This window comes from Ornithodoros turicata, chromosome 2, assembly GCF_037126465.1.
Source record: "Ornithodoros turicata isolate Travis chromosome 2, ASM3712646v1, whole genome shotgun sequence".
Lineage (NCBI taxonomy): Eukaryota > Metazoa > Arthropoda > Arachnida > Ixodida > Argasidae > Ornithodoros > Ornithodoros turicata.
The window spans coordinates 122,830,627-122,846,336 of record NC_088202.1 but is presented as its reverse complement, the minus strand read 5'-3'; the positions used below and the strand labels follow the sequence as shown (position 1 = coordinate 122,846,336).

The following is a 15,710-nucleotide window of genomic DNA, read 5'->3' as shown; positions in this document are numbered from 1 at the left end:
GCGGCATTCCATTTGATTCGCAATTCGAATACCGAAATTCGTATTCGGTTCAGAAATCGAATCGAGCATGTAAGTATTCGCTTCGATATTCGAAAAATTCAAATATTCGCACGGCACTAAGATATGAGGCGTTATGGGCTCAGACAAGACTTTAGTACGTAAGGTAATTTCCAAGAGCTATGTACTTCATCACTGTGTGTGACTGTTTACTCGTCCCACTCGTGTCGTCAAGATGGGGGAGACGTGTAAGATAGAAGACCATTGAACCGATCTTAACGTTCTTTTGAGCGATCTGTCATTGTTGATTTCGTGAGGGTGGCAGTGTATTGTATTATCTGTACTGCACTGCGTATAATGGTACCGCAGAATGCCCTCAGAATGTTTCTCTTGTACATACTCCAGTTAAATCTTAAAGGGACTCTGACCAGAAGTTCGACAAATCTTTCGTTTACATCTATAACGAAGGTATAATATGCCTCCAAGCCACACGCGAAATATTTTGGCTGTGCGCGGGAAGTTTGGAAGTTTGCCAAAGGGGGAGCTGAAAACCGGCTTCGCTTTTCCTCCTCAACTCGCGCAATCGGCGCCGAAATCTAGCCTATTTGTAGTGGACATCCTCCAATTTCCGTGTGCATGCGTGACGAAAGCACGAGGTCCATGTTTCATTGGGCGCCCGGACCGGAAGTTCTGTTGTTAGTGAGTTTGTGAGAGCGGCGGCATCCGTCCGGAAAGCGATCTTCAATATGGATGTCGAAGAAAGAAATGCGGAGACTTCGAGCCCGGAACTTTTTTCTGACCTTTCTGCGATCGAGAAGGAAATTCTGCGTGCTGAACAGCTCGGTAGCCTTGCTTTCGAAACGTCGCCGATGCCGCGAATGCGAGACGAGGTTAGAGCTCTACGAACATCGGTCACAGATGAAGCAAAGAGCATTCAGTCGCCTGTCTTCGACAGACAGGTAAGCGATGAGCTTTTTAACGCACACTGTGATCGAACGTGTAAATGTTCTCTGAAATTTCGTTCCTGATATTTAAAGCGCACTTGCTGTTTATGGTGCCGGTGCGGTTGGTGAGTCATAATGCCGAAGGAGATCGAATGCGTGTGCTGCAAGGAGCTCGAAAACACTGCCGAATGACTGCAGTATGAGTGCATTACAACCCACGAAGATCTCCAACTTCTATGCTTCAATATGGCTCTCCTGAAGGTGGCATATTTTGAACTCCGTGGGCACCGCGAACATATGTGCAACTATATTCACAAGTCCCATGTGTCCTTGTCGAACGATGTTAAAATTTGGGCGCTCAAAACTGGTTTGGGCCTGCATTAAAGTCGCTAAAATAGTCGCATAAAAGTGCAGGGCACAGCACGTAAAATGACTATACAATGCACAACTCTGAACTGGAGAAAAGCAATATAGGCAATTTTGTAATTGTCAGTGTGATGTGTCCTGAGTCATCTTTTTATGTATTGCCCTGTGCATAGGGTTCCAGCGTAGGTTTTAGCGATATTGAGTGTTCTTGATTGTCGATTCAGTGAAAAGTAAAATAACGTTGGTTTCTAAAAGAACAGAGCATGTGTAGTAATATAGAGGGTGTGGACAGGTAAACTGCAGTTGCTCTGAGACACATGTGGAAATGACACTGCACACACACTGTACTGTAACCGGTTACCTATTTGCCTCAACTATATTTTATGTACATCTGTGTAGGCGATACAGATACACTGCGTATCGCCAGTTTGCAAGGTGAGTATGGCACAAGCTTGGTCATCCCAACCTGTGCAGTGAAGAGCGTCTGGCAACCTTCCCCACAGAAACTGCCACAGGCTTCAATTACCCAAGATCCTAACTGGAGGTACCTCTTAGCACAGCTCGTCTATCGCATTTAAAATAATTGAGCATCTGTATTTAGGATGATTTATAGCTCTCAGGATGATGCATGGTTCATGAGTTCAATATGTCGTGTTGAAACACAACACCATAGTCCTTTTTAATGAGTCTTGCGGAACGACAGATGAGCACTCCTTTCGTGACATTGTGTACCGTTGCTACAGTGAACAATTTCTTGAGCAAGACTGATGAATAAACGAAAAACAGAGTCTGTCTTCCAAATATGTATGTTCCTTGTAACTTCTGTATTTGTGAAGTGACCCATGTTGATGTCCCCCCTTATGTAATCCCTGCAAGGGCCTTTGAGGTATATTCATAAATAAATAAATATCAAAACCGAAAAAAGATGTAATATCTATTGTAACACCTATCCTCTCTTTGTGTGAATGATACATAAACATTCTGAGAAGATATGTAATCACACTTTGCCTCAATGTGCCTAAAGCCTAGTTCCACCTCTTACATATCTCCACATCTTCAATCTCCAAAGCAGTACAAGGCTAAAGTAATCAGCTACTTCATAAAAAAAGGAAGGGGGAGGAAAATAAAAGCTGGCACATATAAAATTCGAAGAAACCCTGGTGCTTTCACGGGGCTACTCACAGCTCAGTCCTGGATCAGATCCCGATGGAAAACAGCTTTTCTGAGCCTCAGTGATACATTCCTTTGATTGCCCTGACTGTGAGGCACAACTCATTGGCTTGGTGGCAAGTGGGCTTGCGTCTGATAGTGCGGTTTGGAATAAAGGGAGCGAGGAACATCTCTCTACGGTCTTGAGAAGGATATCAACATTACCTGTCAGGCGCAGCATTTCATGTCGCTTTCAGTAAGTACAACACTCCTCATAGCAGTTACCATTCGTGTTGGGAAAGCATGCTGAAGTTAGCTGAGGCAGTGCATCCAGAAATGTGAGTCAGGTTCATAGAGAGCACATGGTGAGAGGGACAGCAACACTGTCCAGTGAAGACTCTCCAAGAATTTTGCGCAGGTTTGGGGGTCACACCTTTTGATGGAAAGCAGAGTGTGTGAAACACTGACCTCTGGTGGATGAATTCTTGTTATTTATCACCAAGTACCCATGTTCTAGTAATCTAGAAAAGCCTTAGCCCTCTTGCAGGAAATTGCTAATGAATTTTAATGTCTTTTGTGGAAACCGGTTGTAACTGCCTTTCTATCCACCCTTCTTAGTTGCCCTAGCGAAACCAAATATGTAATGCTGTACACCATATCTAATGCTAGCAGACTAATTGCTTTGAGTGTTCTCAGGCTTCTGAAATAGAGCTACCTCGTGCATACGCTGTGCCATGTCAGCAAGAACATAACATGAACAAGAACATAAATCAGATTGCCTTTATTTTTTAAATTGGCCCTTCAGTACTTCATGTGACTGCAAGAATGGTATCGCCTAAACAATAGGCAATAAGAATTATTTCTGCAATGTATTGAGCTTTGTAAAACAAGAACTTTGTTTGAAAATATATTCCAAAAGCCGGGTGACGACCTCATAATGTAACGTCCTTCACTGCAAACACCGCTCAACACAGCGAATAAAAACAGACCGTAAACGTTTTGCCGCCTATCCGGGTGGCCTCATCAGTACAACAGAGGCCAAAGACGAGCACATCAGCCTATCTAAGAGGGCATCATACGCATCCGATAGGGGACCATGGTTGGTATTACAGGCTGAAGCATCACGCCTGATAAAGCAGGACTCTAAGAACATTCTATAAGGCCCCATCGCTAGTCATGTGCAAAGGTTACTACACCATCGAAATTAAATATATGGCCCTTAGGCCAGCAATAGTAGACTAATTCGGTTCTGGTTAGTTAAGCTAAACATTAGTAGCCCTGGCAACGTCCCTTGTGTGCTCTTTTAGTCTTGTCCCGCGTCTTTTGTCTATCTCGCCAATGTAGGTTGCATCACATTCTATGCACTCAACTTGATATGCACAGTCAAAATGCCTGATGGGCACAGTGCCCTCCAAATGGCGTATGAGACACGTTGGATGAAAGGAATGCGCACCACCGATTTGACTCCTTTGATGTTGTTCTTGATTGTTCTCTGTTGTAGGGATGATGCCACCTGAATAGGCAACGAAACGTTTACTCTCTTTGTTCTTAATTGTTGTGTTAAGCCGGTGTTCTCAGTAAAGGATTTTACATTATGAACTTTGTTTGAGTGATGATTAGTGGCGAGCTTCATACCCTGGGTCACTACTCTAACAATTGCTTGTGGTAGTGTGGCGAAATGGAATAACGAGCCCTGTAAACAATTTACTTGGCAATATATTTATTTATCGCTCATAGGTTGAAGAACCCAGTGTGGTGTTACATAATGGAGGGGCATGTAATCATACAAGGCCGGTCACCAAAAGGCCTTGCTTTTGACTAGATTAAAATGTGAAGCGATTGTAACATAACAAATGCTGCATGGTGGCGATATGATAGGTTCTCCTCACGAGTTGTTGCCACGGTTGCGGTTAGTTGAGAAACTGCATATCCAGTTAATGCTAGCAGGATCAAATTTTAATTCGGCTAGTTCGGAGAACGTGCGAGCATAAAGCACAGTGTCAAAAGCCCTTACAAAATAAAAATATACTGCATCTACGTGGACCCAGAAATCAAGACAGTTTAAAATGCTCTGAACGAATTCCACTACGTTAGTTTTGCCTGAATACCCTTTTCTAAAACCATGCTATATTTAAAAAAAAAAAGAAATTGATAGACTCAACATGGTTGACAACGTGCTAGTATATGATGTGCTCCATTACTTTACAGGAAACCCTAAAAGGTGGAGCTGGTTAGTAGATAGAAGGAGCATAGTTGTCACCTCTGTCAGGAATTAGCTTGAGACCTACGTCCTCGACTCAGACACATACAAAGCACCTTTCACACAGATTAACGCATCTTCGTTCCTGCTCTTTCACCTTCAAATGTTCATCGCTGTTGAGTGGTCTGTCATTCTTGTAATGCAGATTGGAATTGAAATGCAGGTGCATAAGGGATGCTCTGAAAGAAAAGTGTTTAGTTTTAGTCCTCTTAATGTTTCCGAAAACGAAAACAAACTTCACACCACAGTGACTATTCTTCTGAAATGAGCAAGTCGAGAATGAAAGCAAAAAATATATCCGCCATATCATTGTATCCAACTGAGACGAAGAGAGAGTTGAAGATGATGATGATGACGATTCAATTTAAAGGCGCATAAGCAACTCGGGCTATAGTGCGCCATGCCATGGTAAAACTGCCTAGTTAAAAATCAGACTATTATACTAAAATATTATACTTGGTTGGTTGGTAAATTGGGATATAGACAAAAACATGATATGATAAAAATAAGCAGTTGAAGAAAAGGGTGAAACAGTTGTTGGCATTGTGTGACTGATGTCGAGTTTGCCACACCAGGTGTTACGCTAATATGCTGTAGCATATAAAGTACAATGATGCACACACTCAATATGTGGTGGATATGTGAAACCAATATACACATACTTACATTTTCACACTTTCTTGAAAAAGGCAGTCCATGTCTGTCGGATTTGTTAGACTTGATACAAAGCTAGTAAGCACAGTATGGAATGACTGTTTAACCTTTCGAAAGCACAGGTGCAGCCACCACGACGCTTCGTCATCTCAATGCTACAGAGCGGCATAGCCTAGTCAGAAGCCAGAGAAGGATCACATAAAGACAACTGCATGGGTTGGAAAAGCAAAGGGTTCTGCGGGATGCGTAAGAAAGAATACGCGTTACACAACAGGTACGAGAATGATCGGCTACACTTGCATGGTTTTCAGTGCGTAGACTTGGAACTGAAAAATAAATGTGCTAACCTTGTTGAAACTACTTTTCCGTCAGGGCCACACGAGAGGCAGACTTGGTTTCTTTACATGAAGGTTTAGGTGACGGCATCATGAGATCCCGATGCTCCTTTGAGATGCAGCAGACAGAATTTCGCTGAGGCGAGTGTCTGCCGTTGCGGTTCGTTGCTTCGCAGCAGATCAAAAACAGTACACCGCAATGATAGGTGAAACGTTCAGAATATGGCGAACAACTCCAACACCAACCCAATGACCCGAAAAAAGCAGGATGAGCCGAGAGTCACACAAGTTCGCAGTTCACAAGCTCGTCGCCATACGGCATCCATTACAGCTGACCGGATACGGAAGCATAGGGAACGACGTGCACAGATTGAAAAGAAAATCGTAGAACCTATTGCAGGTGATAAATGTAGGGTATATTTTTCGTTTTGAGGCTCTGTAACAAAATATTAATACATAAATGCCATTTCATGAAGGAAATTGACAGATATTGCGTGACCACCTCACACGATTGAGCCAATTATGGGTGTTGGCAGTGGCCCTCGTGTTGACGTCATCTTGATGGTGGGCTGGGGTGGATATTCTATATAAACGTATGTTTTCTCGGTTTGACGCTAGGCGTGCTGCACTCGGATGAAGTCGAACATTTAAAATTCGAGTTTAGAGAAACCGTGGGGCCTTAATGCATGAATTTTCGCATGGAGACTCCTTGTTGGGCGCTTTATCGAGTGCAAGTACGAAAGGGCTCCCACAGTTCCTGGTCAGAGTCCCTTTAATGCCGGCACAGTATAGTTACAAGAAATTACCCTCATTGGTTCGCACACAACTGGTGGCAACGCGAATACAACTCGATGTCGTACCATGTTGAACAAGCGCGTTGAACAATAGCATGGAAAGTTCAAATCGACGTCTCCATATGGACACAAACTCTGTGTCAGTATACAGATCTGTACCAGAATTCGTCTGCTTGATACTTCCTGTTTCTACCGCTCTCCATTTCGAGTAGTCGCGCTGTATGCATATGATGCTCAAAGACTATTCAAAGACAGCTGGAGGTTACCAAGCTCGACTTGCTCAAGGTTACCAAATACACGCACCGACCAGTTCGTCCACAGAGAACACTCTATACCCTTGTATAATGAGAACTACATGAGAGTGATATTATGTTGCAGACTTTATTATAAACCTTTGATCCATGTTTTTATTTTATATGTACACAAATTATTGAATCGCTGGACAATGCGCACAGTTTGACAAGCAATTTATGCTTCCAGAAGGAACTGCAACTCGCTCAATCTTCGCGTTGTACAGATACTGCTATTCGCTTCTTCAGGCCAAGTTCTTGAAACGACAGATGCACACGCATACTACGAGCTCGTGATCGTCTGCGTAACATGTGGGTGACACGAACTCATGGTGGTTGCACGGAATGTATTTCTGGTATTTACACGATGTTGTAATGAGAAATCACAGGAGAAAAGGAGAGATAATTGCCTGTTCCGAATAAAGCTCTTCATACAGTCCTGCTTCTGAAAATACAAAAGTTACTTTTTGCATAACTTGCAAATGTCTTTTATGTGCGGTTTGCCGAATCCAGAGTGGATGCGAGGAGTGAAAATTGTACATTGACAGGTGACTTGTGCAGATGGTATGTAAAACAACGATATCACATGTGACTATAGTGTTCTTTCCTATCTGCAGGCACGGTGACCTACTCATGGAACATGCTAAACTACAGCTTAAAAGCAGAAACAAATTGAACCGAATGCTGTTTCTAAACGTGATACCTCTGCATTTATATACTTGAAATATGCTGGAATGCCGTTTTCGGTTGCACTATTCTAAAAAAGAAATCAATTAACCAATTTTTAACGAAGCAACCTGCTAATCAGACACTGATGCATCCCAAACTGATTTGTACGCGATTAATTACACTTCTTAATTGTAATGACCCATATTCGTAGAGCTAATAAGTCTGAACTAGTTCGCCATTTGTGTCCACTTGCAACATTCATCTGTGGAGTGACCGAGACACGTGCTATTTGACAAAAATATTTTTTGGTTCATAGAAAATTGGCTGCATATTTGAGCATTGTGCCAGACGCGTTCAAATGCGGTGACTTTATAGGACCATCATTGGCTGTATTTTTTTTTTAAACTTTTTGAAATACTATTAAATGCCCATTGAAGGCCTTCTAATAGTTTTATGAAATCACTGTAATTTCTTGCATCGTTACTGTGTTGCTTACATAATTTCAGCCTGCCGCAAACACAGTCTTGGATCAAGTGATGGTGACACAGTCACGTGATGCACAAGCACCGTGTAGGTTCGTCTGTGTCTGCATGTAGCCACGGTGCTTGGTCCTATAAAGCTATTCTTGAATATGCTTCGCAAAATCGATAATTTCTCTTCTGTCTGCTTAGCAATTTAGCAATTAGCAATTCGTGTAACAAATATAAAAACACAGATATAATACATCGGATACATCGTAGATCGCAAGAAACGTTATCCCCGATATGCTTGTTGGTCGCTTTCGCGGTAAAAGGCCAGTGCAACATCTCAGTATGAAAAATATCTATGGAATCTCCCTTTGGTCGGCCTATTAGCAACCATGACAAGAAAAGAAGACCTTTTCTGGTACCTAGTCGACTTGTTCATCTGCTCATACTGTGATGCCCTTACTCAGTTTCGTCATCTATGCATGTTAACGAACATGGCAACAACTTGCCAACTTGGAGTTTTCAAGGGACACTTCATTTGCGCGATTCTGCTGGGCTAGTATCCCACTGCATTTGAAAACGTGAGCGAAGAGCAACTATGCTTAAATTTCTTTGTTGTGTGTCGAAACCCTTCTTACAGCACAATATCAATGAACACAGGACGTTACAGCATGTATTGCGGGCGTGCATTTGGTCGATTTAGATCGACAAAGATCTACATTCAGGTCTTGGCGCTTTTACGTTACAGGTGCCTGAAGACCCATTGTTGAGCCTTTTCCACATGCAACAGCTGGAAATATCACAAAGATAAACGTTCTCTTGCACGAGTTCCAGGTACGGGTCCTCTGTTCGAGTGCGTTCAGCACGGGTCCTTGAGGGGATTTGCTGCGTTGTGAACCTTCATTGTGCCTTTCACCACACACAGAAAACACGCAGCGCACTGTGTCACTGTTCGGCTCTTGGTTGGACCGAATATCGTTCCATAATGCAAGGCCTACGGGAACGTGTGTCAGACTTTCGTTTCCATCGGTATGTCATCGCATCCTCCTTCTTCGGGCGTACTTGGGGACTCTTCTAATAGCCAGTATGTCGTCATGACGCCCCTACCCTGCAAACCGTTACCATTATTACTATGATTACTATTATCCGTATCAAGTAATGCATGAAGTGGCTCACAAATGGATGGCTATGACGTCACTAAGAGGTACAACCGAAAACAGCATGAGACTGGGGTCGTTACCTTCAGCTCTACTTCACCTCTCAGCTCCAAACGGAATGTCTTGAAGTTCTCCAAGCACTCTTTCGTCGTTGAACTAACATGGATTTTCAAGGCTGCAAAACATTGTAAACTTTATCAAGATATAACATATTACGGGCGAGAATATCGCAGCAGGAACAACAGAGAAAAATCATTTGCTATGCGCATAGGCATCATCCGTCTCCCGTAATTTAAAGCAATTCGTGATATAGTTTAGTTGTTTCAGTATACCATATGTTTAGTTTTAAAAACGCTTCATATCTATTGCGAGCACAGCAGTCAATACGTACAGATAAAAGTTTACGGTTCACGCGAGCGGCGTATTTTTCCTTCAGCGGGGCGGTGTTTCGGGTCGGGTGATGTATGCGGATGGTGCGGTCAGCCCGCTCATCCTTAAGTGGGAAACCCTAGCGCCGGACGGGAGTCGGCCCGTTCAGTCGTTCAGAGGGGTGGCCGAACGCGCTGCTCACATTCGCGAGCACGTTCAAGCGATATCGAAACTACCGTAGTGTGGAGCTACCTGTACAATTGCCCACCCTCTTTGAACGAGAGAAAGAGTCCGCTTCCGCCCCTCGCTAGGGTGTCGCACTGACGAAACAGTACAGCGCTTGCTTGTTCCGTAAACTTTTAGCTGGACCTAGAAGTCACAGCCATCTCTATAAAAAACCTCATCTCTCAAACACAATTTCAAATAACGCACCCACACCATAGGTCGGCACATTCATTTTTGACGGCCATCATGAACATTATTCACCATCACGTCATGAAGAATCATACGATGTTGAAGTCGAATGATAACTTTTGATGTTTGATGGGCTACGATGTTCATGTGGTTTGATGGGTTATGAGTAAGGCCCACCATGATCTGTTCTATGAATTTCTTTCAAAGTGTCAACGTATGACCTTCATTTGCACCGCTCTAGTACATTGATTTGATTAAATTGAAAGAGCACCGGTCTTGTATTCAGCGTCGTGCTCCTCTCTCTCTTCAGCATTCTCTGCAGCACCATAGATAACAAAGATATCGTTTGCGACGTGTTTGTGCATGCATGTCTGTAGTGTTAGGCGCGTCTGGAGCATCCGGCTAAACAGGAAGGAATTTCAGCACATTCTGAAACGGTCCTGCGTTTAGAGCCAACTGTGCAACCGATGAGAAACGGTAAGTACGTGTCTTTTTGACGCGACTTCATGCAACAATAGATACAACAATATTGAGGAAAAATGAGAAGCAAAGAAGGCACATGGCTGCGTTAGGTGGGAATGATGCTGCGGACTACAGGGTGTTTCACCTAATGCGACAAAAACCTTGCTTAAAGATCTGTGTGACAACACAGGATCAAGATCATTTATTTACAAGGAACCTTTGCCGTGTATTACAAGTCACTTCGTCAAATTTCAATTTGGAGAATTTCAATTTTCTGATTTCAGCACGGAAATTTACCACGCTATAGTGCCGTTCGTCTTGTTTGCCACAGAGGGCAAGCCCGAGGACAGCGAGGGCATATGCAACTACTGAATTGGTTCGGTGCGTGGAAAAACAGAATGGAGCTCTTAAAATAATTTTCCCAGAGCAACGGTAACGCATCGTAAAACGTGCGAATGTGTTTGCTTGGGCAAAAGGGATTTCTTTGCATTTCCACGCCGAGACTGGGAGGTTACACGGTTTCGAATCCTGTCACCGGTTGCGCTGTCTGAGGTTTTCCCTGGGTTTTCCGAAGACTTTCCAGACGAATGTCGGCACAGTTCCCCTGAAGTTTGGCTACCGCCACTGGCAGCGACACTTCTCGCCCAGAATGATGCAAAAAGAGAACCGAAGGACAATGATCTGCCTGTTTCGCTGCCAATGGTTCAAGTGATAACGGCAGAGAGGTCTCATATATGGCTACCGTTATCTGCAATAGTAGTCAGAAAGAAACCTGGAGAGACGGGGCCATCTATTTTCCTTGTAGCTTCAGTAATTGTGCTGTTTTGTGAATCTGGTTTTTTCAGCTGGTAGGCATAGCTCGGCTTTTCGAGCCTTCGACACTCACTATCACAATCATCTGATAAGGTGTGAGTTCGGGCGCTGCTATGACACGGTGAATGTGTGATGTGTCCTGTGTGTGCCCCCGGTGATTCCGCCACTTTACTCTAACTTGGGCGCAGCTCTTGAACTTTTGACCTACATGTTGAACTCCATTATCATCTCTGTTCGTCTCTGGACATCATCCTTTTGCGTTTTCATCATCTCATCATCAGATTGAACTTTCTGTATTAAGTGTACTGGGGTAGCCAGTTTGACTTCGTCGAAACTTACATCCCCATTTTTTTTTTATTCACATCACATCACATCACATCGGGCGCTGCTACGAACCCACGTGAAGGTCGACATGGCGTATCGGTGAGCTCGCTCATGCGGCATATTAGCGCAATCACCAGATAACATCACTTCTGCTCTGTTCAGAGTGTGATGTTATTCGGTGAGTGCACTAATATGCGGCATGATTGAGCTCACCGATACGCCATGTCGACCTTCACGTGAGTTCGTAGCAGGGGCCTTATCAGATGATTGTGATCGTGAGTTTCGAAGGCCCGAAATGCCGAGCTATGGCTGCAACCTTTGCACTAGGATGCGTATATCACGTTGCGCACAGCCTTTGGTTCCGGCAGTATAACAGTACCTGAACTGCGATAAATTTTCAGAGCTCATTTGCCCGAAGATAAATGTTTTTGGCGCCACATGTTTTCAGGCAAAATTTCTTTATTTTTTTCGCGTTAGTTGACACATCCCTTATACCTTTAGTGCCTTTCGAAATTTCAAGTCAAGGCACAGAGCATCTGTTACGGCTCTCTCGAAGGCTGTCCTCCAAAGGAACACTCAGTCTCAACAGAGAACTACTCAAAAACGATAATTGTTTTTATTAGTCTAACACAACACAAAAATGCGCAGGCATTCCGCCGTATGCGAGGTTAGGAATATCTACTCACGTAGCCCATTAGATTCCATCCTTGATGCCGTGTTCACTGTGTCCCCAAAAAGGCAATATCGCGGCATTTTTAGTCCTACAATGCCAGCCGCACATGGACCTGCGTTAGATTGAAGTGCACTGGTGCATGAGACAGAATAGTGATTTCAAAGTTATAGGCGCAGATGATACAGGGTAGTGAGCCGCACCTTACGTGGCGAATTTCTCCATTCATTATCATTAACTTATTTGTTGTTGTTGTTGTTGATACAGGGCTGCCACTTTGCTTTAAAAAAATAATTTACGTCACACATGGAATAAAGTGGTTAGCGATGATAAATATGCTCATTCCTATCTTTCCGGTTTTTGTTTTGTTTCTTTTTAATATTTTTTTTCATCAATTTTGACAATTCACAACAATTCTGATATCAGTGCGACTGCTGTAAAAGATAAGATTCAGCGTTAAGTAGGTGGGCGGTACTGTCTAAGAATCAAAGGAAAAGGGTCGACTTCCGTGTCGACGCTAGCAGACGACGCACGCTATAGGTGCTGGAGGTGGGCTCTAGAAACACCTTTAGAAAGCGGTAAAGCGCGACTGTCAGAACCTGACTAATAGACTGTGTTTGTCTGTGTGTGTACATAAACTAAGTTACCGGCAGTAAGCACGCACGTAATGTAACATTGAGTATAACGGCTGGAACAAGCAAACCCCTAGCGTGCGTCACGTGTGTATGCAGCGATATTCAGCTGCCGCTGAAAAGAAAAAAAAAAGTGTTGAAATCAAAATGTCAAAAATTCGTTTTTGATGTTGTGGGTTTCATATTCTTCGATACATTCATATGTAGGAGAAGTACGCAGCATTAGCTTCGCTTATACCTGTGCAAATACCTAATAATACGTGCCAATACCTATGCATTGTAATCCTGAAGGGAATAGTCAGCCCTTGACAACAGCGCAAGAGCCACCCATACTGCTTCAGAAGCGACTGGGAAAACAATTTTAAACACGCGGCGGTCACAAAGCACCTTGCCTATCGGAACCTGTGAGACGCTTGCCAGAGTGAGTTCTGACGCAACCATGTTGCGTGGAACACGGTGTTACGCTCCTGGCTGTACGAACACGTCAGACACTAACCAGAAACAACATCCCACAATCCGATCGCAGACTCTCCGCGACCAGCAGACGCCGTCCCTCGCGCCTGCCGATCGGTCGCCAAGGGTCCTCCAGCCACTCCCTGGTTGGACTTCTCCGCGCCAAAGGGCGCTCACTGACTGGCCTTGTCCGAGTGACGTTTTCTCCCATTTCGAGAGAGATAATTCCGGAATACCCCCCCAACGTCCGTCGTCCGCTCTTGCCATGCGTTACATCAAACGACACCACGAACAGCTCCACTAATTCGCGTCAGATTTTGGGCGTTAATATCAGTGATGAACACGGAGTAAAGTGACACTATAGTTTCGGAATCGACCGCGATGAATGCGACAGTCCCATTAAGGCGGTATACTGCATAATAAGGCATTGAATTCATAGGTCAATAGCATATCTCTCACTAAAGCGCACGAAAGAGAGTTGTAAAAATGAATGTTTGGATGAATATTTAAAGGAGAAATAGAAAAGGAGGCAAAGTTTTTTTGTTTTTTTTCGAATTTAAGGAAGGGCGCTTCCCTCGATCTCGAAAGTCACTTATGCTGGTATCAGAAAAGTATTAGGGCGTGTAGGCTGCCGGAAAATCAACTTAGCCAAAAATGACAGAAATATATCTGCACGTGCCGCATTAGGATGCAACAATACTCTTCCGGCAGTGGGACAGGAAACATATTTCTCTTCTCGATAAACGTACAGCAAGCGGGTACTTCGAAAAGTGGAGAATCCAATGGCCAATGGAGAGAATGGCGGTGAAGGCAGATTCCAACAAAAGCCTGAAGTCATGTTCAGTTCTACTTGGCATGTACTAGAGGCTACTAGTATTTGTAATAACTAACCGGTATGAATTCCAATTCGCAACTTGAGTTGCTCGTGAGGCCGATGACTAATGGTGAAAGACAGGACAGCACGGAGAAGTGCAAGTGACATTCGTGCAATTTCACGAACGTGCAGCACGCCGTTGCGCACTGGTAATCCTGATGCAACCATGTATGCATCACCAATAGTTTCCACCTGCGCAAATGAATGAGATGCAATGAGATGCAAATTAACCGAAAAGCTTATTGACTACCTCTAGACTTTGATTGTTGTCCGCTCTTTACACAATTGCACTCGTTACATTACTTTTACTTTTACTTTACACCACAAGGCTCTCGGGTGACGTGCTTTTGCAAGATTTTGTGATACTTACTTTGTAGACATCGTAACTCTCAATTATGGAGTCGAAGCAGGTGTATAAGTCATTCAGTAAATCAACTACCTGAAATTAAGACGAAAATTCAATTATTACCAAAGAATAAATAGATATCAGAATTACTAGTCTGCTGCAGACATGACAATACGCCATGTCACACGCGCCATGCACATATGGGTTTGGTTAGATGTTGGAAGAAGAATATGGAAATATTCACCAGCAGGCCGGCTACTCCAAAGCACTTATAGATGCAAGTATGCATATCTGTATGTATGTTTGTATGTATGTAAGAAGAGAAACGACAGTCAGTTAGTGTGGGGTAGGAGTCGCGATGATCACAAGAGATTTCACGAGGGCACAAGGAACACCACCACATAGATACACGAGACCTGCCTTAGCCTCCTCTCACTCCTCCGTACGTGGTGATGGTTGTGATGGAACTGCTTGCCGAGCACGTTCCTCCGCGCGTAGACACATAAAGTCAGAATGTCAGCCAATCGGCGCAAACGATTTCGAGCAGCGGCTTCCTGTGTCTACCATTGACTGCCCATGCCGCTCGTCGCCATAGCTACGGCCGCCCAAAACACGGTCGTGATTGGTGACCTCTTAATCGTTACGTCACACGGTTTAAGCGAGTAGGCTTTGTTTCTAGGTTGTACTGGACGCTCGTCGCCTTAGCTCAACCAGCCAGTCCCCCGGCAACGAACGGGGGCAGCACGGAGATCACATCGATGTGAACTGCATCGGGAGCAGCAAATCGAGTTGTGTTCTGTGTTTCCCACTTCTCTGCATTCACCTTTCTAATTTTATACTCTACGACAGTTTCTCTCTGCGCAAGGTAGGGGGTAAGGTTTGCAGAAATCACGTGACGAGGTGTCGGTCCACCCACGAGGCACCAATATGGGGTTATTCGTTGATCGGCATGCATCCACAGAAGAAACCGCATGCGCCGTGACACGTTATCCCCTTATTTATGGGAGGGATCAATGAGGTCACTTCACCTGCAATAGGGGAGAGGGGAAACTTGGGAGCTACGCGAACAGCTGACCTACTTGCATAGCATAATAGCGAGTTTTAGTACATCGGAAGCCTCCTCTATAAAGACGATACGATAAAGGAAGTTAACAAATCCGAGCATAGCAATGTGATGTCTCCCGCTTCAAAGGTATAGACGATTGGCTTATCATGTTTTCGGAACCGTTACTGTGAACACGCGAGAAAGGCGCAACCAAAAGGTTCGACCA

At 44.0% G+C, this 15,710-nt stretch overlaps 1 protein-coding gene across 1 annotated transcript in view; it reads right to left on the bottom strand.

The window, feature by feature from the left end:
- Window positions 1–6,884: 6,884 nt before the first annotated feature.
- The window catches only part of LOC135386026 (atrial natriuretic peptide receptor 1-like), a 299,570-nt gene continuing 290,744 nt past the window's right edge, over window positions 6,885–15,710 (bottom strand). Inside the window, exons 18-22 of the mRNA XM_064615737.1 lie at window positions 14,464–14,532; window positions 14,111–14,285; window positions 12,151–12,249; window positions 9,166–9,257; window positions 6,885–9,033 (exon numbers count right to left, since the gene is read on the bottom strand). Coding sequence (XP_064471807.1) covers window positions 8,935–9,033; window positions 9,166–9,257; window positions 12,151–12,249; window positions 14,111–14,285; window positions 14,464–14,532 — 534 coding nt within the window. The 3' untranslated portion in view covers window positions 6,885–8,934. The remainder of the gene's footprint in view (window positions 9,034–9,165; window positions 9,258–12,150; window positions 12,250–14,110; window positions 14,286–14,463; window positions 14,533–15,710) is intronic.